Consider the following 24,675-nt stretch of genomic DNA (forward strand, 5'->3'; position numbering starts at 1 on the left):
CAGCCCTATAGGTAACCAAGAAATTAAATCTGGTAAAGAATAGTGCCCACCGAGCTTGTCTAGGATTAAGCCTCCGGGCCGATTCTAGGAAAACCAGATTCTTGTGATCCGTAAGGACCGTTACCTGGTGTCTGGCCCCCTCCAGGAAGTGCCGCCACTCTTCAAAAGCCCATTTAATGGCTAGAAGTTCGCGGTTGCCAATATCATAGTTACTCTCCGTGGGCGAAAACTTCCTAGAGAAGTAAGCACAGGGGCGGAGATGGGTGAGGGAGCTGGTACCCTGGGACAAGACGGCCCCCACTCCCACCTCGGATGCGTCAACCTCCACAATAAATGGCTCCTCTTGGTTGGGCTGAATCAGCACGGGGGCCGAGATAAAGCACTTCTTGAGGGTCTCAAAGGCCTGGACGGCCTCAAGGGGCCAATGGAGGACATCAGCACCCTGGCAAGTAAGGTCCGTAAGAGGCTTAGCGACGACGGAGAAGTTGGCAATAAATCTCCTGTAATAGTTGGCGAACCCTAAAAAACACTGTAACGCCTTAACCCCTTGAGTACCCAGCTCATTTTGGCCTTGAGGACCAGACCCATTTTTTCAAATCTGACATGTGTCACTTTATGTGGTAATAACTCCGGAATGCTTTTACCTATCCAATTGATTCTGAGATTGTTTTCTCGTGACATATTGTACTTTAGGTTAGTGAAAAAATTTTGTCGATAAATTTATTGCTTATTTGTGAAAAACACCAAAATTTAGAGAAAATATGAAGAAATTATGATTTTTCACATTTTAAATCTATCTGCTTGTAAAACAGATAGTAATACCACACAAAATAGTTACTATTTCACATTTCCCATATGTCTACTTTATGTTTGCATCGTTTTTTGAACATCCTTTTATTTTTCTACGACGTTACAAGGCTTAGAACTTTAGCAGCAATTTCTCAAATTTTCAAGAAAATTTCAAAAGGCTATTTTTACAGGGGCCAGTTCAGTTCTAAAGTGGTTTTGAGTGCCCTATATATTAGAAACCCCCATAAAACACCCCATTTTGAAAACTGCACCCCTCAAAGTATTCAAAACAGCATTCAGAAAGTGTTTCAACCCTTTAGGCGTCTTACAGGAATTGAAGGAAAGTAGAGCTGAAATTTGAAAATTTCATTTTTTTTTACAAAATTAATTTGTAATACATTTTTTTCTGTACCACAGAAGGTTTTACCTGAGAAACGCAACTCAATATTTATTGCCCAGATTCTGCAGTTTTTAGAAATATCCCACATGTGGCCCTAGTGTGATAATTGACTGAAACACAGGCCTCAGAAGCAAAGGAGCACCTAGTGGATTTTGGGGCCTGCTTTTTTTAGAATATATTTTAGGCACTATGTCAGGTTTGAAAAGGTCTTGTGGTGTCAAAACAGTGGAAACACCCAAAAGTGACCCTATTTTTTAAACTACAATTTATCTAGGGGTATAGTTAGCATTTTGACCCCACAGGTATTTTGCTATGTTTATTGGAGTTAGTCTGTGAAAATGAAAATCTACTTTTTTTCTGGAAAAACGTAGAAATTTCGAATTTTTGCAAGGAATAAAGGACAAAAAGCACCCTAACATTTGTAAAGCAATTTCTCCCAATTACGGCAATACCCAATATGTGGTAATAAACTGTTGTTTGGACCCACAGCAGGGCTCAGAAGGGAAGGAACGCCATTTGGATTTTGGAGTGCTGATTTTACTGGAATGGTTTTCGGTGCCGTGTTATGTTTGCAATGCCCTGGAGGGACCTAAACAGTGGAAACCCCCCAAAAGTGACCCCATTTTGGAAACTATACCCCTCAAGGAATTTTTCTAGTGGTATAGTTAGCATTTTGACCCCACAGGTTTTTCGCTGCATTTATTGGAATTAGTCTGTGAAGATGAAAATATACTTTTTTTTCTGAAAAACGTAGAAATTTCGAATTTTTGCAAGGAATAAAGGACAAAAAGCACCCCAACATTTGTAAAGCAATTTCTCCCGATTACGGCAATACCCCATATGTGGTAATAAACTGTTGTTTGGACCCACAGCAGGGCTCAGAAGGGAAGGAACGCCATTTGGATTTTGGAGTGCTGATTTTACTGGAATGGTTTTCGGTGCCGTGTTATGTTTGCAATGCCCTGGAGGGACCTAAACAGTGGAAACCCCCCAAAAGTGACCCCATTTTGGAAACTATACCCCTCAAGGAATTTTTCTAGTGGTATAGTTAGCATTTTGACCCCACAGGTTTTTCGCTGCATTTATTGGAATTAGTCTGTGAAGATGAAAATATACTTTTTTTTCTGAAAAATGTAGAAATTTCGAATTTTTGCAAGGAATAAAGGACAAAAAGCACCCCAACATTTGTAAAGCAATTTCTCCCGATTACGGCAATACCCCATATGTGGTCATAAACTTCTGCTCAGAAGGGAAGGAGCACCATTTGGATTTTGGAGCGCAGATTTTGCTGGAATGGTTTTCAGGCGCCATGTTGCATTTGAAGAGCCCCTGAGGTATTAGTACAGTGGAAACCCCCAAGAAGTGACCCCATTTTGGAAACTACACCCATTGAGGATTTTGTTTTAGGGGTGTAGTGAGCATTTGGACTCCACAGATGTTTCATAGAAGTCATAAACATTGGGCAGTGAAAGTGAAAAATTGCATTTTTTCCAATAAAAAGTTGATTAAGCCCCAAACTTTTCATTTATACAAGGGGCAATAGGAGAAAGAGCACTGCTCAATTTGTTACCCATTTTCTCTTGATTACAGCAATACCCCATATGTGGCTGTAAACTGCTATATGGGCACATGGCAAGGGTCAGAAAGGAGGGAGCACCATTTGGTTTTTGATCACAGATTCTGCTGGAATATTTTTCAGGCATCATATTGTGTTTTCAGAGCCCATGAGGTACCAATATAGAGGAAACTCACAAGATGTGACCCAATTAAGAAAACGACACCGCTCAAGGTATTCATCTAGTGGTATAGTGAGAAATTTTACTTTTCAGATTAGGAATTAAAACAAAATTGGTAGAATTTTAATTTTTATTTATTTTACAAACGCGTGGGTTTGATGAAACATTTTGGGGATGTATCAAGCACCAATGAGAAAAAAAAGAACTCACAATTCATTCATTTTTTTTTCCTGTGTTCATTGATACCCTATATAGGACCTTTTTGTATTGAGGCACACGGTGAGGCCCGGAAGTGAAGGTGTACCATGAGGCTCTTCAAGGCCTAGTTTTTGCTTGGGTGATTTTGGGCCACCATGGTGGTATTCATCTAGGGGTATAATGATTTTTTGTTTTGTTTTATATATCCAATTGGTGCACAAGTGGACAATTTTTAAATGAAGGTGACATAAAATTTAAGATGAAGTTTATATGGACATCCTGAAAATGGCATGAAAAAAATTAGTAGTCCACTGAAGAATGGTAAATTCTGAAACATTCTTTCATGCAAAGCCCTGGTTTGGAGGGGCAAGTGCTGCATTGATATATTGTATCCTTTCGGATACCCCTCTTCACGCACACGCGACATCGTTTTTGTGGATGGCTCTTTTTTTTCGTTGGGGGGACTTCACTGGGGAAGTGCTGGCCAGGGACAATTCTATTTGCCTCACTTCCTGAAGCCCTGCTACTCGCTCCTTCCTCTTGGTCTTTAAAAATTAATTTTTTAATTACTTTTTCAAGGTACTCGAGGTACCTAGAACGATTGCCAGCACTTCGGTACAAAATAAAAGAATTGAGGAGGGCCATTTCAATTAAATATACGGACAGTTTTTTGTACCATACTTTCGTCTTTCGCATGGCACAGTATGGCTTCATTAGTTGATCTCCCAAATCCACCCCTCCCATATGCTTGTTGTAGGCCTGTATGCATACAGGCTTTGAAACAGTGGTGCTTGTTCCACGCACTGAAACTGGGCTTGTGGTGTTGCCATGCATGGTGGAGAGCATGAGGACCTCTTTTTTGTCCCTGAATTTTACCAGGAGCACATTTTCATCATATCGTGCCCTGGTTTCGCCAACTGACAGTTTCTCAGCAAGAAAAGGCTTTGGGAGGTATTTTAGATTCCTGCGAGCAGTGCCACAGGCCATTGTTTTCCTTTCAACAAGGCACTTAAAAAGCGGAACGCTGGTATAGAAGTTGTCGAGGTATAGGTGGTACCCCTTATCCATCAGAGGATGCAGCAGGTCCCACACTATTTTACCGTTTGTGCCAAGAACTGGGGGGCACTCTGGGGGACTAATCTGTTTGTCTTTCCCCTCGTACACACGAAAGGAGTGTGTGTATCCAGACTGGCTCTCGGACAGTTTATATATTTTTATGCCATATCTGGCTCTTTTGTTTGGCAAGTATTGTCGGAAATGAAGCCGTCCTTTGAAATGGACTAAAGATTCATCAATGGCTATGTTTTTTTCAGGAACATAAACTTCTGCAAAAACCAAATTAAAATATGTGATGATGGGCCTAATTTTGAACAGCCTATCAAAATTTGGATGATCCGGGGGGGGGGGCACTGCTCATTGTCAGCAAAGTGCAAAAACTTTAAAAGGGCCTCAAAACTTTTTCGCGGCATCACAGCACGGAATACAGGTGTATCGTACAAAATATCTGTGGACCAATACGATTTGATGGTTGGCTTTTTTACAAGGCCCATGTGGAGCAAGAGCCCCCAGAAGGTTGCAATTTCATTTGCATTGGTTGGGTGCCAAGCTTGGGTTCTGGCATAATGGGATGTCGGATTTTTGCCTAAGAATTGTTGTGCATATAAATTTGTTTGCACAACCATTAGGTCAACTAAAGTATCCGAAAAAAAACATTTAAAAAAATCTATTTCCTGAAAGTCAGTTGGATTTATTTTTATGCCAGGGGCAGAGGTAAACGCAGGAATTTCAGGTGTGTAAGAGGTAGGCGGTAGCCATATGGGGTCACTGGTGCTGGGGTCACTGGTGCTGGGGTCACTTGTGCTGGGCTCATTCGGATCACTAGCCCTGCTTCGTTTCTGAGGGGGTTCCTCATCACTGGAGGAGGATAACACAAACTCAGATCCACCCTCACTGGCGCTTTCTGTATCTGTATCTGAACATAAAATGGCATATGCCTCCTCCACGCTAAATAGACGAGACATTACGGGTGTGTAATAACACTGCACTAACCCTGACGTGCAAAACTAAATTCCTGAACAGTATTGGCAAGGAAACTGTGACGTGCAAAAGTAGCACACAAAATGACTACTAAATTACTAAAACTTTTTTTGTATTTTTTTTTTTTTTTTTTGTTTTTTTATATTTTTTTTATGAAGAACTAAAGGATAGGGCAGTAAAGAGGGCTGATGGGCACTAAAGGGGGCTAATATACTGATGGGCACTAAAGAAAAGTATTATATAGGTTTGATTGTTACTAGGGAGGACTGATGGGCACTATAATGAGCAGCAAAGGGGGCTGGTGGGCACTAAAGATTGCTGGTGGGCACTAAAATGGCTGGTTGGTACTAAAGATGGCTGGTGGGCACTGGAGAGGGCTGCTGGGCCCTAATGGGCACTAAAGAATATTATTAGTTATATTCTGAGGGATGATGGGCACTATAAAGGGCAGATGGGAACTATAAAGGGCAGATGGGCACTATAAAGGGCAGATGGGCACTAAAAACGCTGTTTTTCAACTGTATTTCTGTCACTCTCCGATCTCCTCACAGTTCTCACAGAAATGAGGAGATCAGAGACGCTGACAGGAGCTTTCTCCGGTTTCCTACGTCATAGATAGCTGTCATTGGTCAGTCTCTAAAGACTGACCAATCACAGCAATCGCCGACATCGGGGCATGCAGATCTGTCCCCAGCACGGCAACAGAGGCCGTCAGCTATCACTGACAGCTGCCGCCATGTCGCTATCACTTTGTGATTTCACAGAGTGACAGTTTGATCCTTCGACGTAATAGTACGGCGAAGGTACGCTGGCATATGCGGCCAGCGACGTACTATTACGGCGAAGGTACGCAAGGGGTTAAGGGAGGCAGGTTGGACCCATTCCGCCACAGCCTGAACCTTGGCAGGGTCCATGCGGAGTTCATGAGGAGTGAGGATTTGCCCTAAAAATGGTATCTCCTGTACCCCAAAGACACATTTTTCAGTCTTAGCAAACAGATTATTCTCCCGAAGGACCTGGAGCACCTTACTGACATGCTCCACGTGGGAGGACCAGTCCTTGGAAAACACCAGTATGTCGTCAAGGTACACAACAAGAAAATTACCCAGGTAATCTCTCAGGATTTCATTAATATAATTCTGGATATACAGGTTACGATAATCAATGCACGGCCTAAGACCACCATCCTTCTTCCCCACGAAGAAGAAGCCAGCACCTACAAGAGAAGTCGAGGGGCGAATGAAACCCTTGGCCAGGCATTCTTGGATATACACCCTCATAGCTTCACGTTCAGGACATGAAAGATTAAATATCCTACCCTTAGGAAGCTTGGCACCAGGCACCAAATCGATGGCGCAATCGTAATCTCTATGGGGGGGCAACACCTCGGAGGCCTCCTTAGAAAACACATCGGCGAAGTCCTGAACAAACTCAGGAAGCGTGTTTACCTCCTCCCGGGGAGAAATAGAGTTAACAGAAAGACATGACATAAGACATTCACTACCCCATTTGGTGAGATCCCCAGTATTCCAATCAAACGTGGGATTATGCAACTGCAACCAGGGAAGACCTAATACCAGATCAGACGATAATCCCTGCATCACCAGTACAGAGCACTGCTCCAAATGCATGGAGCCAACCAGGAGTTCAAAAACAGGAGTATGCTGAGTAAAATAACCATTAGCAAGGGGAGTTGAGTCGATACCTACTACAGGGATAGGATAAGGTAAATCAATAAAAGGCATCTTTAGAGACATAGCAAATTCCACAGACATGATATTAGCAGATGAGCCAGAATCCACGAAAGCGCTGCCCGTGGCAGACCGGCCAGCAAACGAGACCTGAAAGGGAAGCAAAATTTTATTGCGTTTCACATTAACGGGAAATACCTGTGCGCCCAAGTGACCTCCCCGATGATCACTTAGGCGCGGAAGTTTTCCGGCTTCTTATTCTTGCGCCTGGGACAGGTGTTCAGTAGATGCTTGTCGTCCCCACAGTAGAAGCAGAGACCATTCATTCTGCGAAACTCCCTACGTTGTCGAGGGGACATGGAGGCCCCGAGTTGCATAGGTACCTCCGAGTCCTCCGTGGAGGGGCGAGGAGACGGGACCTCGGGGGGGATCGCAGAAAAGTCAGAGGGGAGCACATTGAAGCGTTCAAGCTGACGTTCCCTGAGACGTCGGTCAAGTCGTACTGCTAGGGCCATAACCTGGTCAAGGGAGTCAGAAGAGGGGTAGCTAACCAGCAGATCTTTCAGGGCGTCAGATAATCCTAACCTAAACTGGCACCTTAGGGCCGGATCGTTCCACCGAGAAGCTACGCACCACTTTCTAAAATCAGAACAGTATTCCTCAACCGGTCTCCTACCCTGACGTAAGGTCACCAGCTGACTCTCGGCTAAAGCAGTCCTGTCAGTCTCGTCGTAAATGAGTCCGAAGGCAGAGAAAAAACGATCAACAGAGGAAAGTTCAGGGGCGTCAGGAGCCAAACAGAAGGCCCACTCTTGGGGCCCTTCCTGGAGTCGGGATATGATGATACCCACCCGCTGGTTCTCGGAACCTGAGGAGTGGGGTTTTAGGCGGAAATACAGTCTGCAACTCTCCCGGAAGGAGAGAAACGTCTTACGGTCCCCTGAGAACCGGTCAGGTAACTTGAGGTCGGGTTCTAGAGGTGAGGTGAGGGGTACTACTAAGGCAGCGTCACCCTGGTTGACCCTCTGGGCCAGGGCCTGGACCTGTAGGGAGAGGCCCTGCATCTGCTGTGTCAGGGTCTCAAGGGGGTCCATGATAGCGTCGGCGTAGGAGAAATGGTAGACTAGGTAGGGGCTTGTAATTATGTAATGGCAGGAAGGAGGTGAAGGGAAAGTGAGCCCTAATCTACCCACCGCCCTGTCCCTGCCTACTTGCAACGACCCGCCCTAGGCGACGGGGTACAACTGGGCTGCGGTCCCTATGCTGTCTAAGTGCACGGGAGAACAAACAGGGAACACGCAAGGGAAGGGGCAGTAGCCACGGAACGCCGCGAGGAAACGGAGCGGTGAATGAGTAGTCAGGACCAGGATGAAGTGGAGTATACCAAAGTGAGCACGGAGAAGGAAGCAAGCCAGGGGCAAAGCAAAGCAGGTTAAGCGGAACTGCAGCAAGGCAGAAGCACGGCAGAAGCAGGCTGGAGCAAGCAGCAGTGAGGCCAGGAATCCAGAAGAATTACAAGCACTGAGGAAGAGAACACGGCAGGTAATAGAGGACAGGGGGCGGAGCTAACTCCGACTGACCAGGCCGCGATAGGCTCTCCCACTCCTGAGCCTGCCACCCTGGTTGGTGGGAGATGGTGTCAGTCGAACAGGTCTGGCCTCAGGTGTGGATTGATTAATCCCAGGAGTATACCTAGACGTAGTACCTGGCAGATCCCTAACATACATTTTCAAATTAGCTAAGAACCTTAGTGTTAGGAACATTTCCTACAACAATTTATTTAAAGAAAAATCTAAAGGACCCAAATTCTGATACAGAGCGCTCAGAATGCCCTGCGAAGTCGTAAACCTGAAACGGACCCCCACCGATCTAATATTGATGGACTATCTTAAGGACAGGTCATCAATTTTAAAAACCCAAATGCAGACACAGGGTTTATGGCATAGGCTTCAAATACTGTATTACCAAATATTTACGGAATCCCATGGTTATTTATTAATACATTATATCAGCTGATGTTTCCACCATTTCTTGGCGTTTCACTGAAGTCAACCTACTGTTAGTTCAGCATTCACTCTAAAATGAACTCCAGAAGGTAATGTAGCCACCAGCAAATCCTAAAAACAGAGCAGCTGTCTGGTTACCCTCAGATGAAAAAATAATATTTGGTCTGGAGGGTATGATGGAAATTAAGTTAATGAGATTATATATCCAGCTGGTATTAAATATCATTCTGTCTATTTGACAGCTTAGAAGTAGCAGACTACAGAAGGATACACATGTTTGCTTCTACTGTCATTCACTAGTCATATGCTCAGTCTACTAGTTAACAACATCTCGTGGCCTTCTTCTGCACAGCCCCTTGGCTATGGGTGTATTTGTTGTACAACTTTTTGAAGCAGTTGATTTAAAGCGTACCTAACTTTTCAGGAGATTTTCAGAATAAGCTGTCATATGTGTTTACATGAGGAATAACACGATTTCTGGCCTTTATATGACTGGGGTGAGATAGTAACACTTACCTGGAAGCTGCAGCATGTCTGTCTCAGTCTTTCTCCATAGACTTCTATGGGCAGCTGTAATCTGATCCCTCAGTGAGCTGAGAGGCAGTCGGCGGAGAAAGCAGTAAATTCAGAGTGAGTGAACAGTTTAGGAGGGAGGGGGAAGAAGGAGCCTGATAAGTAGCGAAGGAGGCATTTGTCTCTAGATATATTACAAAGTTTCTTATATTTGCTTATAGCATTGATTTATGCTATCCTATAGCATCCTGTTGCCATAGGCCTCTTTCATACAACAGTATTTTGGTCAGTACTTTGCATCCGTATTTGTAAGCCAAAACCAGGAGTGGGTCCAAAACATGGAAGAGGTACAAATCTTCTCATTATACTTGTTCATTTTTACCAATTCTGGTTTTGGCTTACAAATACTGATGCGAAATCTGTGTTCTCTATTGCCCCAATCGTTTTTTTCATTTACACATTGCCCCAAAAATTAACTGCATTCACATACTGACAAGTACCAAAAATATGTAAGTCCTGAAATAATGTCGGTATTGTAACATGTAAGATCTCGTGAATATGGCAAGAATTTTTTTGTTCTGTCCCACTTCTGAGTAGCAGAAGGTTAGTCATTGAGGCCTGAGCTCAGTATAAACATTATATTTAATTATAGGTACTCTTATTGAGTTGAAAGCTTTTAATATTAAAAGTAAATTAATATGTATTCAGTTCTGAAACTTCTACAGCCATTGACATTATATATTTTTTCTATATTCACAGGTCTAGAAAAGAGTCTTCTGGGAATGTGTGTTGGGTAAGTATCCTGGAACCAGTACAATGTCCAACCTCAGCCCTCTATCTTCTCTTCTAGGTGGCCCTATTTTAGCCTACGTAAACGGACAAACCGTAAGATTACGTTCGATCATGTAACCGGTGCACCCAGTGCAATGATCCTTTTTTACTAACCTCATCATAAAATATAATGCCTTGGACAAATTTGGTTATTTAAATATGTGTAAAATAATGGTCTCATCCCATATAATCACACCTTTTAGATGATTCTCAACACAATATAAAAAATAAACCTCCCTTGTGCTTGTGGCTCCTTCTTTCTATCTCCCTTTGTTGAGTTGTCACAATTGACTTTTTCTCATATTCTCATCTATAGACAGTGTCATGTGGATAAAAGCACTTTGTGAGATTCTCCCCCCGAGAAGCAGAAATGTCAGCTCTTGCATCTCCTTTTCTCAGTCTTCTTTTTGTCCTATAATCCAAGAGATTTCAGACACATATCTGAACAACATTGCAAGGCTGCTTTGGAATAAATAATAAAATGATTGATATACTGGGTCTTGTTATAAAGAAAGGTATTTCGATGGTAGAGTGCGGCCGGATCTGCAGTGACTTCTCAAACCTGTTGAAGATGAGCGATGTTGCTGACTTGCATCGTATGAGGATTTTCTTAGTTGGGACACCGAGCCAGCCATAGAAACTGTATCACTGGGCTATGGCTGTTATTGGAGATATTTCCACAATATCACATTTTGTTTAACCCCTTAATGACCGGGCCTGAAAAGGTCTTAATGACTAGCTACATTTTTCAGTTTTTACCTCTGCATTTCAGCAGCAATAACTTTTTTTATTTTTTCATTGACGTGGCCGTAATGAGGCCTTGTTTTATGTGGGAGAAATTATTTTATTTTTTTTCCATAGTTTGGAGGTAGAAAAAAAATATTTTTACGTCGTGAATAAAAGAAAAAGTGATTCTCTGCATCGTTTTTCTTGTTTATCTTTTATCCCGTTCACGTTTTACGCTAAATAACCAGTTAGATTAATTCTACAGGTTATTACAGTCGTTTAGATACCTAATATGTGTAGGTTTTTTGTTTTTATTTGGTGTAGGGACAATAAAAATATATGTTATGCAAAATAATGACTTTTTTGGACTTTTTTATTTATTTATTTTTTGTTACTTTTTTAAATCCCATTATGGGATAACTTTATTTTTTACTTGTAATGTATTAGCATACTCCTGTATGCTAATATATCATACTGTGTCACTATGACACAGGCTGCTGTTAGGGCACACTATGTGCTGCCCCAACAGCAGGCAAACTGAACAGACAGCCCTGGGGTCCTTTGAAGGTCCCCAGGGCTGACTGCAGAGGGATTCCCCGGTGTTTGATCACGTCACCAGGTTTCCGATGACGAGATCAAAGCGTGGAGTTCCCTTTGATCTTGCCGCGGTCACTGACGCGGCGATCAAAGGGTTAAACAGCAGGGGTCCGAATGTTTTCCGACCACAGCTGTATTCAGCAGGCTGCTCTAAGATCAGGAGATGGAAGTTACAGCTCCTGCTTAGAGGATAAGCGCTCCCAGGAGCGTTCATCAGCCTCTTCTACAGCGATGCCAAAAGACGTCTCCGTAGACTAAGGACATGCACTGCCTGCCGTCAAAAGACAGTGGGCGGTCGTTAAGGTGTTAAAGATGTATACTTATCTTTTAAACTTTTTCTTTGTCCTCCAGCAGTTTTTGTACTCGCCTATATATTTCTCCTGGGCACTGCTCATCCTGAACTTGAATGTTTGTTCTTTTCACACTCCTATCATCACACTCAGGAAATTTTCCAACATTGTTCTACGCCATTTTCTGTCGTAGAAAAGTCGCAAACGGCTCAAAAGTCACCAACATTGCGGCTTTTGAGCCATTTGTATCACTCTTACCTAGTTTCTTTAAAGAAATGGGGAGAGCTTAGTGGAAAGGGTCAGGATGATTTACTATAAGTTCCGCCAGAACTTGGCGGAAATCTACGCCTGCTCTTGGCTAGCATAGATTTTACTCAGTTGCGCACTGACAACTAAAGAGTCAACAAATTTAGTAAGAGGCGTGGGCCTCTTAATCAATTTGTTGCATCTTACTCCAGCTAGTTTCCTATAAAGACAGGCGTATGAAATGCCAGTCATAAAAAATCCCCCATATATTGTTTTGCTGTAGATTTTCGTTGGCATTTTTTTTTTTCAGATCAAAAACGGACAGATGTTACTTCAAAGTATATAGGGAAATATAGAAAATACTACATATATAGCGTTTTGTTTTGGGGGTCAGTGGTGTTTTTTGTTTTTTTTTAAAGAGCAGCATGCTCTGGATATGGCGTTTTTTTTTGTGCATTTTTACAATAGGCTTCTCTGTAGGACTTAAAAAATGGCCTCTTAATCAATTTGTTGCATCTTACTCCAGCTAGTTTCCTATAAAGACAGGCGTATGAAATGCCAGTCATAAAAAATCCCCCCTATATTGTTTTGCTGTAGATTTTCGTTGGCATTTTTTTTTTTTCAGATCAAAAACGGACAGATGTTACTTCAAAGTCTATAGGGAAATATAGAAAATACTACATATATAGCGTTTTGTTTTGGGGGTCAGTGGTGTTTTTTGTTTTTTTTAAAGAGCAGCATGCTCTGGATATGGCGTTTTTTTTTGTGCATTTTTACAATAGGCTTCTCTGTAGGACTTAAAAAATGCCAAAAAAAATGCAAGTTCGAAATGTTAAAAATAAAACAAAATAGCACCAAAAAGGGGTGTAAAAAAGTGCAATGCAAATTGCTTGTAATTCATGCCGTGTTTTACAAGCGCTTAAAAATGCTAAAAAAAAGTCTGCGTGTCCCCTAAGGCTAGGATCCAGGGCAGGTTTTAGACAAAATGTGGCCCTGGACAAGGTTAAAAGTGGGGCCCCAAATGCTAGGGCCTGTTCACATCTGTGTCAGGGACAAACGGAAACCATTTGCAACAGAAACATTACCATTGAAATCAATGGTAATGCAGACGGAAGCTATGTTTGGTTTGCGCTCATGGGTTCCCCTGACGGAAAAGTCTGACAGAAGCCATCAATGGAACCCCGACGCAGATGTGAACACACCCTTACTGTATCAATAATGCAGTAAATTCAGAAGGCGGTGTGCAGAGAACTGCATCACTGATTTCTAGCGCATCTAGGAGTGTTGCAAGCCCAAAGCATATGTCCCCCCCTCACACACAAATATATAATAAAGTTATTAAAGCCTACCACTATAACAGATGAAATAAAAACCCCATACTGTTACTGAATAATACCTCCACACCATAACCACATACTGTTACTGAAAAAAAAAACACTATACAAAGACCAATATTACCAGCAAATAGTGACCATATAGTTGTAGATGCCAGTTATACACAGGAGCTCTGCAGACGATATTAGTGATTACAGCACATTTATATCTAGTGACTCACAGGTGATGTTCTCTGATTACAGTCGTTCACTTTCCCTTTTTTTCTCCATCCGGCTCAGACCACTGTGACGACTTATTCCAGCCACGACTCGTCTCTGCAGAATTTGACACAAAAAGACATGTTGGTTTCTCGCTTTTCAAGCACCCTCCCCACCTATACCCCATCCTCTAAACAAACTCGTAATCTACAGTGCCCCAGATCATAATAATGATCCTTTGGTGCTCGACACAATAAAAGTGCCCCCTTGTGCTCCCTGTAGATAGCGCCACACAAAGCCCCCTGTAGATAGCACCACACAAAGCCCCCTGTAGATAGCGCCACACAACCTCCCTTAGTAGATGGTGCCACACAGCACCCTCCTTGTATATAGTGCCACACTGCACCCCCTTGTATATAGTGCTACACAATCCCCCCCATATATTGCCACACAGCCCCCGCTCCCTTGTATATAGTGCCACACAGAACCCCCTTGTATATAGTGCCACACAGCCCCCCTCAGGACGGGACGCATGCGCAGACCATCATGATGCAGTGACGTGATTTGACAAAGGGTGCATTGAGCAGCTGAAACGTTGCATCCTACTGCACTGATGGGTGAATAAAAAAATCTTTTGATATGATCTTTGGAGTGCTGCCTCTATTTCTATTTTTTGTCTGAAACCTGGGAATTTCTAAGTCGGATTCCTGGAGGCCTACACCCTGCTACCCTGGAGGTTGTTCTTCTACTGTGTTGCCCATTTTTCCTATTTGGGCAGTGACGTGATAACGCTGACCTGCGCAGGGATTCTTCCCAGTGCCTTATAGGCTGCAGCCAATATTATTCATTTGTATCTGTTCCCTAAGGACGCAGATACAAGTGAATGTGGTTGTCACTAGCATCGGGGGCCCCTTCTGGTGCTAGCGACACCACCTGACATGAGGGGGCCCATGCCGCCCAGCCAATAAATGTTTTGGGACGTGTGTGTGTGTGTGTGTATTGTGGTGCAGATTTTTGCTCAGAATCCCTTGTGCGGAAAACAGAGGTAGAAAAAGCCAATATGTATCTGACATTGCCATAGCGACTCGACTCTCTGGTCTCCGTGCAGCCTAGTCTCCTGTAATGAAGCAGCAGCCTATGTGACTGCTACAGCCTGTGATTGACTGCAGCAGTCACATGGGATGAAATGTTTTTTTTCCTACCACTACTTTTCGCAGTAAAAAATCCCACCACAAGGTGGTGTGGTTTTTTCGGACTGAATATGCTGCGGGTTCCAAGTCGGATACGCTGCTTGATTGTTACGCAGCATTTCCGACCCGTGGGAACCCGGCCTAAGGGTATGTTCACACTGGGCAGATTAGCTGCAGATTTTTTGCAACAGATTTCACTGCTGAAAAAACGTTCATGAATTCCCTTGCGGTGTTTTGTTTTTTTTAATCCGCATCATGTTCATTTATGCTGTGGAATCATTGCACTTTTGGTGCGGTTTTTCCCCATTGATTTCAATGAGAAGGTAAAAGCTTCAACAAAAATAGGAAATCTGAAAAAACAAATACCTTTTTCTTGTTTAAAGTGTCCCTCCTAAGTTACTCTCCCACCCGATCAGACATCGGGGATGGAGAGCTGTAACTGCATTCTGGGCGGTACAGTTGTCGAGGCAACCGTACGACACCCAGTGAGTATTGTGCACAGGTCCTAATAATTAAAAAAAAAAATACCCGTGGACGATACTTGCTGGGTGTTGTATGGTTGCCTTGGTAACTGTACCGCTCTGCATGCAGATATAGCTCTAAATGCCAGATCAGGCGGTAGAGTAATTTTGGAGGGACACTTTAAATTGAATCAAAAAGTCTATACTTAAGGTATGTTCGCACTGTTTTCAGACGTAATTCTGCGTTTTATGCCTCGAATTACGCCTGAAAAAATGGCTCCATTACGCCTACAAACATCTGCCCATTGCTTTCAATCGGTTTTACGGTGATCTGTTCCCACGAGGTGTTATTTTACGCGTCGCTGTCAAAATACGGTGCGTAAAAAGACGCCCGCGAAATGTGCATGTCACTTCTTGGGAAGTTTTTGGAGCCGTTTTTCATTGACTCCATTGAAAAACAGCTCCAATAACATCCGTAAAATACGCAGCAAAAAACGCGAGTTGCTACAAAAACGTCTGAAAATCAGGAGCTGTTTTAGCCTGAAAACAGCGCTGTATTTTCAGACGTATTTTGCTAAGCCGTGTGAACATGCCCTCACTCCCCTGGCATTGCCATAGCAGTGACTCCTTGTTCCCCCAGCTGTTCTCCATGCAGCATGGCCTCCTGAGATGACATTTCATCTAATGTGACTGCTGCAGGGTCATAACAAGAGAACCGAGACCATGTCGCTATGGCAATGCCAGTGAAGGTAAGTATTGGCCTTTTTTTCTTTTTTTTTTTTACTGCTTTTTCCGCAACGTCGATTTCCGCTATTTGGTGTGGTCTTTCGGCTGGAATTCCTTGCGGGTTCTAAGTCGGCTACGATGTGTACATTTGGACAGCGTAATCGACTGGTGTGAACATACCCTTAAGCTAACCATAGACGCACAGGTAATTTGTCTGATACCGGTTATTCATATTGATAGTCTTCGATTATGTGATAATGAAAGGATTCTGTATACTGTAATGGTTTTTTTTTTAGTCTTTTAATGTATTTCAGCCTTAGTAATTGTGTAACAGTATTGCCTTCCCACTCCATCAGGAACTGTAGTCGTTACTCCTAGTACCTACATTTTTATGTCCTCCTAGCGGTGGCTTAATATTATTTATTATATATATTAATATTCTATTATATAGAAAAACTATTATAGTGCAGGACGTAACATAACAACAGCAACTACCACTACACTGGTAGTTCCAGCCTTTAGTTCCATGTATCTGAGACTAGCCATACTACAGCAGTCTGCTAATGGCATCTGATGTTTGACAAAAGATTAAAACAGATTTTAATGAATGCCTTGTGGTATTGTTAGTCCTGTTCCACCATTTCATGCAGGATCTGTCAATATGAAGACGGGTTTAACAGCATTTAGAATATCATATGTAAATGATGCTGGTACTAATCTAAAGTAGACAGCAGTCCAGTTCTACAGGCAGCATATAAATCTATCACACGACTACTAGATTGTCTAATATGCTATGAATGTCAGTCAGAGAAGGACTTCTCTCTGCCTGCTACTGCTGCCAGTGTAAGTATATACTGTTATATTAATGTATCTATATATTTAAAGGGAGTCGGTCACCAGATGTCCGTATTGAACTACCAACAGGCTATTATAGATTTAGTGTAATCAGTGCATGCGCAGTGTAATCTTTAGGGTATGTTAACACGGCAGCGTCCGTTACGGCTGAAATTACGGGGCTGTTTTCAGGAGAAAACAGCTCTGTAATTTCAGCCGTAATGGCATGTTGAGGCGCTTTTCGCTGGGTCGATTACGGACGTAAATGGAGCTGTTTTTCCATGGAGTCAATGGAAAACGGCTCCATTTACGTCTGAAGAAGTGACAGGTACTTCTTTGACGCGGGCGTCTTTTTTACGCGCCGCCTTTTGACAGCGGGGCGTAAAAAAATGACCGTCAGAACAGAACATCGTAAGACCCATTCAAATGAATGGGCAGATGTTTGCCAACGCTATTGAGCCGCAGTTTCGGACGTAATTCAGGGCTAAAACGCCCGAATTACGACCGTAAATAGTGTGTGTGAACCCAGCCTTATGCTCATCGTTCTAATCAGCACTGCAGCGCATGCGCCGAATAGGTTGTAGGGACGCGCGCGCGTTAACTACACTACGGGACCAGACCGGAATTTGACTCAGGCCCCTGTCAATCAAAGGAAGCAATTAAGGGAGGGGGTTTAGCTGCAGAATGACGAGAGAATATTTTGGAGCAACGGTGACGCCCTCGTTGCTCCAAAATGCTCATTTGCATAAATGTAATAAAAACATTTTCTCTTCAAAGGAGGCACCCTGTGGAAAGACATAATACACGTCCGAATCAGGATAGCCTAATCTATAGTAGCCTGTTGGTAATTCAATACGGACATCTGGTGACCGACTCCCTTTAATATTGAATGCTATATTTCATTCCATAAAGTTTGAGCGGTTATTTTGATCTTGCTGTATCCATATATTGCTCCTCTTTAGCAGTTTTTTGATACACCATAAACTTATATCTGGTGAAGAAATAGAACTGAAATGTTTTTTTCTGCAAGTAACAATACGAGAGAAAAAATGCTGAGACTTTAACACAGTGACACATACAATCTCCCACTGGCTGCTCCTGGGGACATTGTGTATTTGGAACTTCCAACAATCTGCTGCATCTTCCAAGCCTACCCATTACAGCAGGATAGATTTATCTTTAGCGCTGGTGTTATAATTGAACTCATTTTCTATCAGTATCACAGTAGGACAGACGCTAGGATAACTATCATGCTGTGTTTCTTAGCGGTTGCTTTTACGTACCACCTTGATAATCCAATGATTACTTTATCATCAGAGAGAAGCGTAAAGTTGTTATCCCCTCTCATTTGGCTTATGGAAAAAGAGGATTCCCACCTTCCATACCAGGTAATACATTAACATTTTTAATCCCATTTATCTTTGGCACTTTGAGCTGAATCTATTATTCGCATTAAGTTTTATTGTTTACTGCATAATAAAAGTTTGAGCGAGTCCAGCATATTCCCCATCAGTCACGTAATAGTAGATTTTAAAATTAGAGGATAGAAAGATAATTCTATGCCTGATACGAGTGCAAGTCTAGGGAACAAAGCTGCAGAGTTTCACAGGAATACTAACAAGCAGTTATATGAATGGATTGAGTATCTCAATAACTATTATGGTACACATAATAAAGTCACTGTACACATACAGTAAATGTTGGCTGACTAGTATCCGTCCTAATATACCATTAACATGCAGGTTTGATTTTGCTTATTTCAGTAAAGCAGCGAAGGATAAGATGTTGCCAGAAACTTCTGGCACCTCTTGGGCTCAGTTCCTGATACCATCATGGCTTCCATTCTTAAGAGTTTTCTTGGACTTAAAGAGGCTCTGTCACCAGATTTTCAAACCCCTATCTCGTATTGCATGTGATCGGCGCTGCAATGTAGATTACAGTAACGTTGTTTTTTTTTTTAAACGAGCATTTTTGGCCAAGTTATGAGTATTTTTATATTTATGCAAATGAGCCTTTCTTAAGTACAACTGGGCGTGTTTAAAGTTAAGTACAAGTGGGCGTGTATTGTGTGTGTACATCTGGGCGTTTTTACTTGTTTTACTAGCTGGGCGTTGTGAATGGAAATGTATGATGCTGACGAATCAGCATCATCCACTTCTCTGCGTTACCACCCAGCTTCTGGCAGTGCACAGACACACAGCGTGTTCTCGAGAGATCACGCTGTGACGTCACTTACTGCCCCAGGTCCTGCATCGTGTCGGACGAGCGAGGACACATCGGTACCAGGCGACAGAGGCTACAGTTGATTCTGCATCAGCATCGGCGTTTGCAGGTAAGTCGATGTAGCCTCTGGTGCCGATGTGTCCTCGCTCGTCCGACACGATTCAAGACCTGGGGCAGGAAGTGACGTCACAGCGTGATCTCTGGAGAACACGCTGTGTGTCTGTGCACTGCCAGAAGCTGGGTGTTGACTAAGAGAAGTGGATGATGCTGATTTGTCAGCATCATACACTTCCATTCACAACGCCCAGCTAGTAAGGGTATGTTCACACGCACTAATTACGGACGTAATTCGGGCGTTTTTGCCCCGAATTACGTCCAAAAATAGCGCCTCAATAGCGCTGACAAACATCTGCCCATTGAAAGCAATGGGCAGACGTTTGTCTGTTCACACGAGGCGTAATTTACGCGCCGCTGTCAAATGACGGCCTGTAAATAGACGCCCGCGTCAAAGAAGTGACCTGTCACTTCTTTGGCCGTAATTGGAGCCGTTATTCATTGACTCCAATGAATAGCAGCGCCAATTACGTCCGTAATGGACGCGGCGTTCAAGCACCTGCACATGACGTTACGGCTGAAATTACGGGGATGTTTTCAGGCTGAAACATCCCCGTAATTTCAGCCGTTACGGACGCCCTCGTGTGAACATACCCTCAAACAAGTAAAAACGCCCAGATGTACACACAATACACGCCCACTTGGACATAACTTTAAACACGCCTAGTTGTACTGAAAGGAACAGTGTCACCACAAAAAAAATTTTCATGTCAGTTTAATGTTAGTGTTTTATTAAAAACGTTTTTATTTATTTGTGTGTTTGTGTGTTACTTTTTTTTTTTTTTTCACTTTTTCTTCCCTATGGGGGCTGCCATTTTTTTTTCCATTTCTGTATGTGTCGAATAACGACACATACAGACATGGAATACGGCAGCCACAGTCCCATAGGGACTGCGAACGGGGCCCGTCCCATCCACTTCTGTGTACGTCGTCTGTGTGGGAACTGCGCATGCGCCGCTCCCACACAGTCCAATTTGAAATGCGCGCCATCCGGCGCCATTTTCCTGTGGACCGGAAGTCGCGGCCGGACAGTAAGATTACTACTTCCGGTCGCGGCTTCCGGACTTGTGCACTTGGACCAGCGGCAGCGGACGGGCCGGAGGGAGCCGCGGCGGCAGGAGCAGGTAAGAGATTTCTATGTATGTTCGTGTTTGTGTGTGTTTACTACTGTATGTAAACCTACTACACTGTGTGTTAGCTCAAAAAATGGCGACACACAGTGTAGGAGGTTAGACCGTTCAATCCCCTCGTTTATCCCGGCACAGGATAAAGGAGGGGGGGATTCTCAGAGCTCACTAGAGCGAGTGCTTTTTTCCCAATTTTGCAGCAAAAAGCAATGTGGTTGCTTTACCACATGCAATGCTGCAATTTTGGGAATAGCTCCATCTAGTGACCAGCACTGGGAAATATTATAAATTAGAATCTAATTTATAATATTTTCTGACTCGTGAAAAAAATAAAAAAAATTTGAACAATGTTTAATCACCTACACACTAAATGTTTAATTAAAAAAAAAAAAATGTTTTGCTGGCAACACATTCCCTTTAAGAAAGGCTCATTTGCATAAATATAAAAATGCTCATAACTTGGCCAAAAATGCTCGTTTTTGAAAAAAAAACCACGTTACTGTAATCTACATTGCAGCGGCGATCTGCTGCAATACGAGATAGGGGTTTGAAAATCTGGTGACAGAGCCTCTTTAAGCATTCATGTCCTATCCTTAACCCCTTCCTGCTTTGGCCACTTTTGACCTTCCTGACAGAGCCTCATTTTTCAAATCGGACATGTTTCATTTTATGTGGTAATAACTTCGGAATGCTTTTTCTCTATCCAAGCGATTCTGAGATGGTTTTCTCGTGACACATTGGACTTTATGTTACTGGCAAAATTTGGTCGATGCATTCAGTATTTAATTGTGAAAAACACCAAAATTTTGCAAAAATTAGTATTTTTCTAATTTTAAATATATCTGCTTGTAAGGGCATGCCCCCACGTGGCGGATTTCCTCCGCAACTGTCCGCATCAATGCCGCACCTAATCCGGGTTGCGGATTACGGCTGCGGATCTGCCCAAAATGTGCAGTAAATTGATGCGGACTAGCTGCTGCGGACTGCGGGAAAAGTGCTTAAGACAGGCAGTTATACCATACAAAATAGTTGCTAATTAAAATCCCCCATATATCTTCTTTAGATAGGCATCGTTTTTTTTTAACATCCTTTTATTTTTCTAGGACGTTACAAGGCTTAGAACTTTAGCAGATTTCTCACATTTTCAAAAAATTTCAAAAGGCTATTTTTACAGGGGCTAGTTCAGTTGTGAAGTGGCTTTGAGGGCCTTTATGTATTAGAAACTCCCAATAAGTCACCCCATTTTAAAAACTCCACCCCTTAAAGTATTCAAAACAGCATATAGAAAGTTTCTTAACCCTTTAGACTTTTCACAGGAATTAAAGCAAAGTAGAGGTGAAATTTACAAATTTCATTATTTATTTTTTTTGCAGAAATTCATTTTTAATCCATTTTTTTTTTGTAACACAGAAAGTTTTACCAGGAAAACGCAACTCAATATTTATTGCCCAGGTTCTGCAGTTTTAGGAAATATCCCACATGTGGCCCTAGTGTGCTTATGGACTGAAGTACCGGCCTCAGAAGCAAAGGATGGTGGATTTTGGGCCTCCTTTTTATTAGAATATATTTTAGACACCATGTCAGGTTTGAAGGGCTCTTGCAGTGCACCCCAAAAAAGCACCCCAACATTAGTAAAGCAATTTCTCCCGAGTACAGCAATACCTCATATGTGGTCATAAAATGCTGTTTGGGCACACAGTGTTGCTCAGAAGGGAAGGAGCGCCATTTGGTTTTTGGAGTGCAGATTTTGCTGGATTGGTTTCTGGTTGCATTTGCAAAAACCCTGTGGGAGCAAAAGAATGGGAAACCCCCCAGAAGTGACCCATTTTGGAAGCTACACCCCTCAAGGTATTCACTTGGAGTGGGTGGAGTGAGCATTTTAACCCCTGCAGAAATTAGTGTGCACTCGATGTTGCAGAGTGAAAGTTGAATTTTTCCATATATATGCCAATATGTGGTGCCCAGCTTGTGCCACTATAACAAGACAGCTCTCTAATTATTATGCTGTGTTTCCCCGTTTTAGAATCACCCTACATGTTGCCCTAATCTTTTGCCCTGGACATTCGACCAGGCTCAGAAGTGAAAGAGTACCATATGAAGTTGAGGCCTAATTTGGCGATTTACAAAGTATTGGTTCACAATTGCAGAGACTCTGATGTTAAATACTAAAATAAACTACTCAGAAGTGACCCCATTTTGGAAACTGCACCCCTCAAGGCATTTATTAAGGGCTGTAGTGAGCATTTTCACCCCACAGGTCTTTTATGATTGCGCTGCGGATGGTGCAAAGTAAACATTACAATTTGTCCCTAGATATGCCATTTCTGTGGCAAATATATTGTGCCCAGCTTGTGCCACTTGACACACACCCCAATTGTTAAAAGGGTTCTCCCGGACATGGCGATGCCATATATGTGGAATTAAACAGCTGTTTGGGCACGCTGTAGGGTTAAGAAGGGAGGGAGCGCAATTTGGATTTTGGAGCATGGATTTTGCTTGGTAGTAGTTTTGTTTTGGAGTTTTACTGGTATTTCAGTTTATAATGGGGGGTATATGTAAGCTGTGCGGAGTGCATCAGGGGCATAGTCAGGTGGTATAATAATGGGGTAAAAAATATAAAAATAATCCATTGATATTTGTTACGCTGTGAAGCAATCCTTTCTGCACAGGCCAGTGTCACACTGATAAATGGTGTGCTTTCTTATGCCCCTTGGTCCACACACTGCACCTTTGCAGTTTGGGGAATTTTGCTGGGAAAGTGTTGTTCTGGTATAATACAGGCAATGAAAAAAAGAAAAGATTTGATATTCAATAACCCAAGAAATTTTGTGGACCGAGTGCCACACGGTGCTGTCCTAGTAATTAAAGCAGAAAAGAACAAAAAAAAAACTCTAGGATATATCAGCACTCACATGGGTATGTAGTAAAAATAATTTTATTAATTAAGTAGTTAAAAAGGGTAAAAAGTCATATCACAGACCAATTCCCATGAGGAAATACCAAAAAGTTAGGGAGACAATAAAAAAGCTATCTGGCCCGGAAAAAAATAATAATAATTCTATAAAGCACAAGAGAACATTGATATTACAAATAATAATTCATGCAAATGTGACCAGTAAATGTAATCACCCAAAAATACATGGAAACAAGGTCACATAAACATATCCAATGACAACATATATGCAGTGCACAATTGAAGAGTAAATATCACCCTTTTAGAACAAGGAGGACGTAAGCACACTAAGCCTGTCTGACATATGGAGGGTTAATGAAGTAGAGGAGCCAGGTTGTAGCCAGCAAGCAGGAGTTGAAGATAAGCGTGTAATATACTCATCTGGTTACGAGATCGTCAGTCCAGAGTTCATCTGTTTATCACTCATAAAGACTTGCTGTGACTACGTGGAGACAAGTATCTTCAATAGGGTTTCCTGACCCATAGCAGAGCTCCCAGTTGTTTGGGAGTAAGTCTCCCTCCTCACATCAACTTTGTAACGAAGTGGATCAGCTCCAGAGCTCAGGAGACAGCTGGGTAAGGTTGTAGCTACCACATGCAGGCAAGTCCGTTCTCTCAGATAGGGATCACAAGTTAATACCCTTCTTGTTATGATGTCTCATCTCTTTGTTTTATATAGTATCAAGGCGTTTTTCCTCAGGTACATTGGTAGAAAAAGTCAGCATGCAGAGGTAGCTTGACTCTAACAAACCAGCATGGTTTGTGATATGGCACTGCAAGCAGCCACATCAGAGGTAAACGGTGTGATGACGTCTCTCACCACCGTGCAACAGTCTATCTAACGCGTTTCATCCCAGCTGGGACTTCATCATAGACAATCAGACATGTTCTCAAAAGTACCTATATTTATATCATAGGCATTTAACCCCTATCCGCACCAGGACGTAACTGTCCGTCGTCGCGGGAGGTTACTTCCCGCACGAGGACGTACAGTTACTGAGTTTTTCCTGGTGCACACTGTCGGCGGGAACCGAGAGGTCAGCTGTCGCCAACAGCTGACACTCCACTCTTGCCGACCAGCGGTCCTTTGCCACTGGTTTTGGCGAATTAACCCCTTAAATTCGGCGATCAGGTGCAATCGCCGAATTTTGGGGGTTTCTAACATATCGGCAGACCCCGGTCCGAAATCGCGGGGTTTGCAGATAGTTACTATGGCAAACGGAAGCCAAACAATGGCTTCCGGGTCTGCCATGGACGGAAGCCCATCAGGACCAACCTTCGGCTGGTCCTGATAGGCTTCCTGTCAGAGTGACAGGAAGTCACTGTGTCGTTCCCGATGGCACACTGTCGGCGACAGTGTGCATCGGGAACTTGGAGATCAGCTGACACTCCAGTGTTGCCGATCAGTGGCTCATTGCCGCTGATTTCGGCAATTAACCCGTTACATGCGGGGCT

The 24,675-nt window shown here is 42.9% G+C and overlaps 1 protein-coding gene and 1 long non-coding RNA gene across 2 annotated transcripts in view; one reads left to right on the plus strand and one right to left on the minus strand.

Annotated features, from left to right (window-relative positions):
• FKBP11 (FKBP prolyl isomerase 11) overlaps positions 1-24,675 on the plus strand; it is an 83,142-nt gene that overhangs the window by 45,884 nt on the left and 12,583 nt on the right. Inside the window, exons 4-5 of the mRNA XM_075850213.1 lie at positions 10,130-10,163; positions 18,121-18,191. Of these exons, the coding sequence (XP_075706328.1) occupies positions 10,130-10,163; positions 18,121-18,191 (105 nt within the window). The remainder of the gene's footprint in view (positions 1-10,129; positions 10,164-18,120; positions 18,192-24,675) is intronic.
• LOC142740789 (uncharacterized) overlaps positions 10,080-24,675 on the minus strand; it is a 65,777-nt gene continuing 51,181 nt past the window's right edge. Inside the window, exons 2-3 of the long non-coding RNA XR_012880882.1 lie at positions 13,616-13,709; positions 10,080-10,613 (exon numbers count right to left, since the gene is read on the minus strand). This is a non-coding gene — a long non-coding RNA (uncharacterized LOC142740789). The remainder of the gene's footprint in view (positions 10,614-13,615; positions 13,710-24,675) is intronic.

The sequence above is a fragment of the Rhinoderma darwinii genome, chromosome 2, assembly GCF_050947455.1.
Source record: "Rhinoderma darwinii isolate aRhiDar2 chromosome 2, aRhiDar2.hap1, whole genome shotgun sequence".
Taxonomy (NCBI): domain Eukaryota; kingdom Metazoa; phylum Chordata; class Amphibia; order Anura; family Rhinodermatidae; genus Rhinoderma; species Rhinoderma darwinii.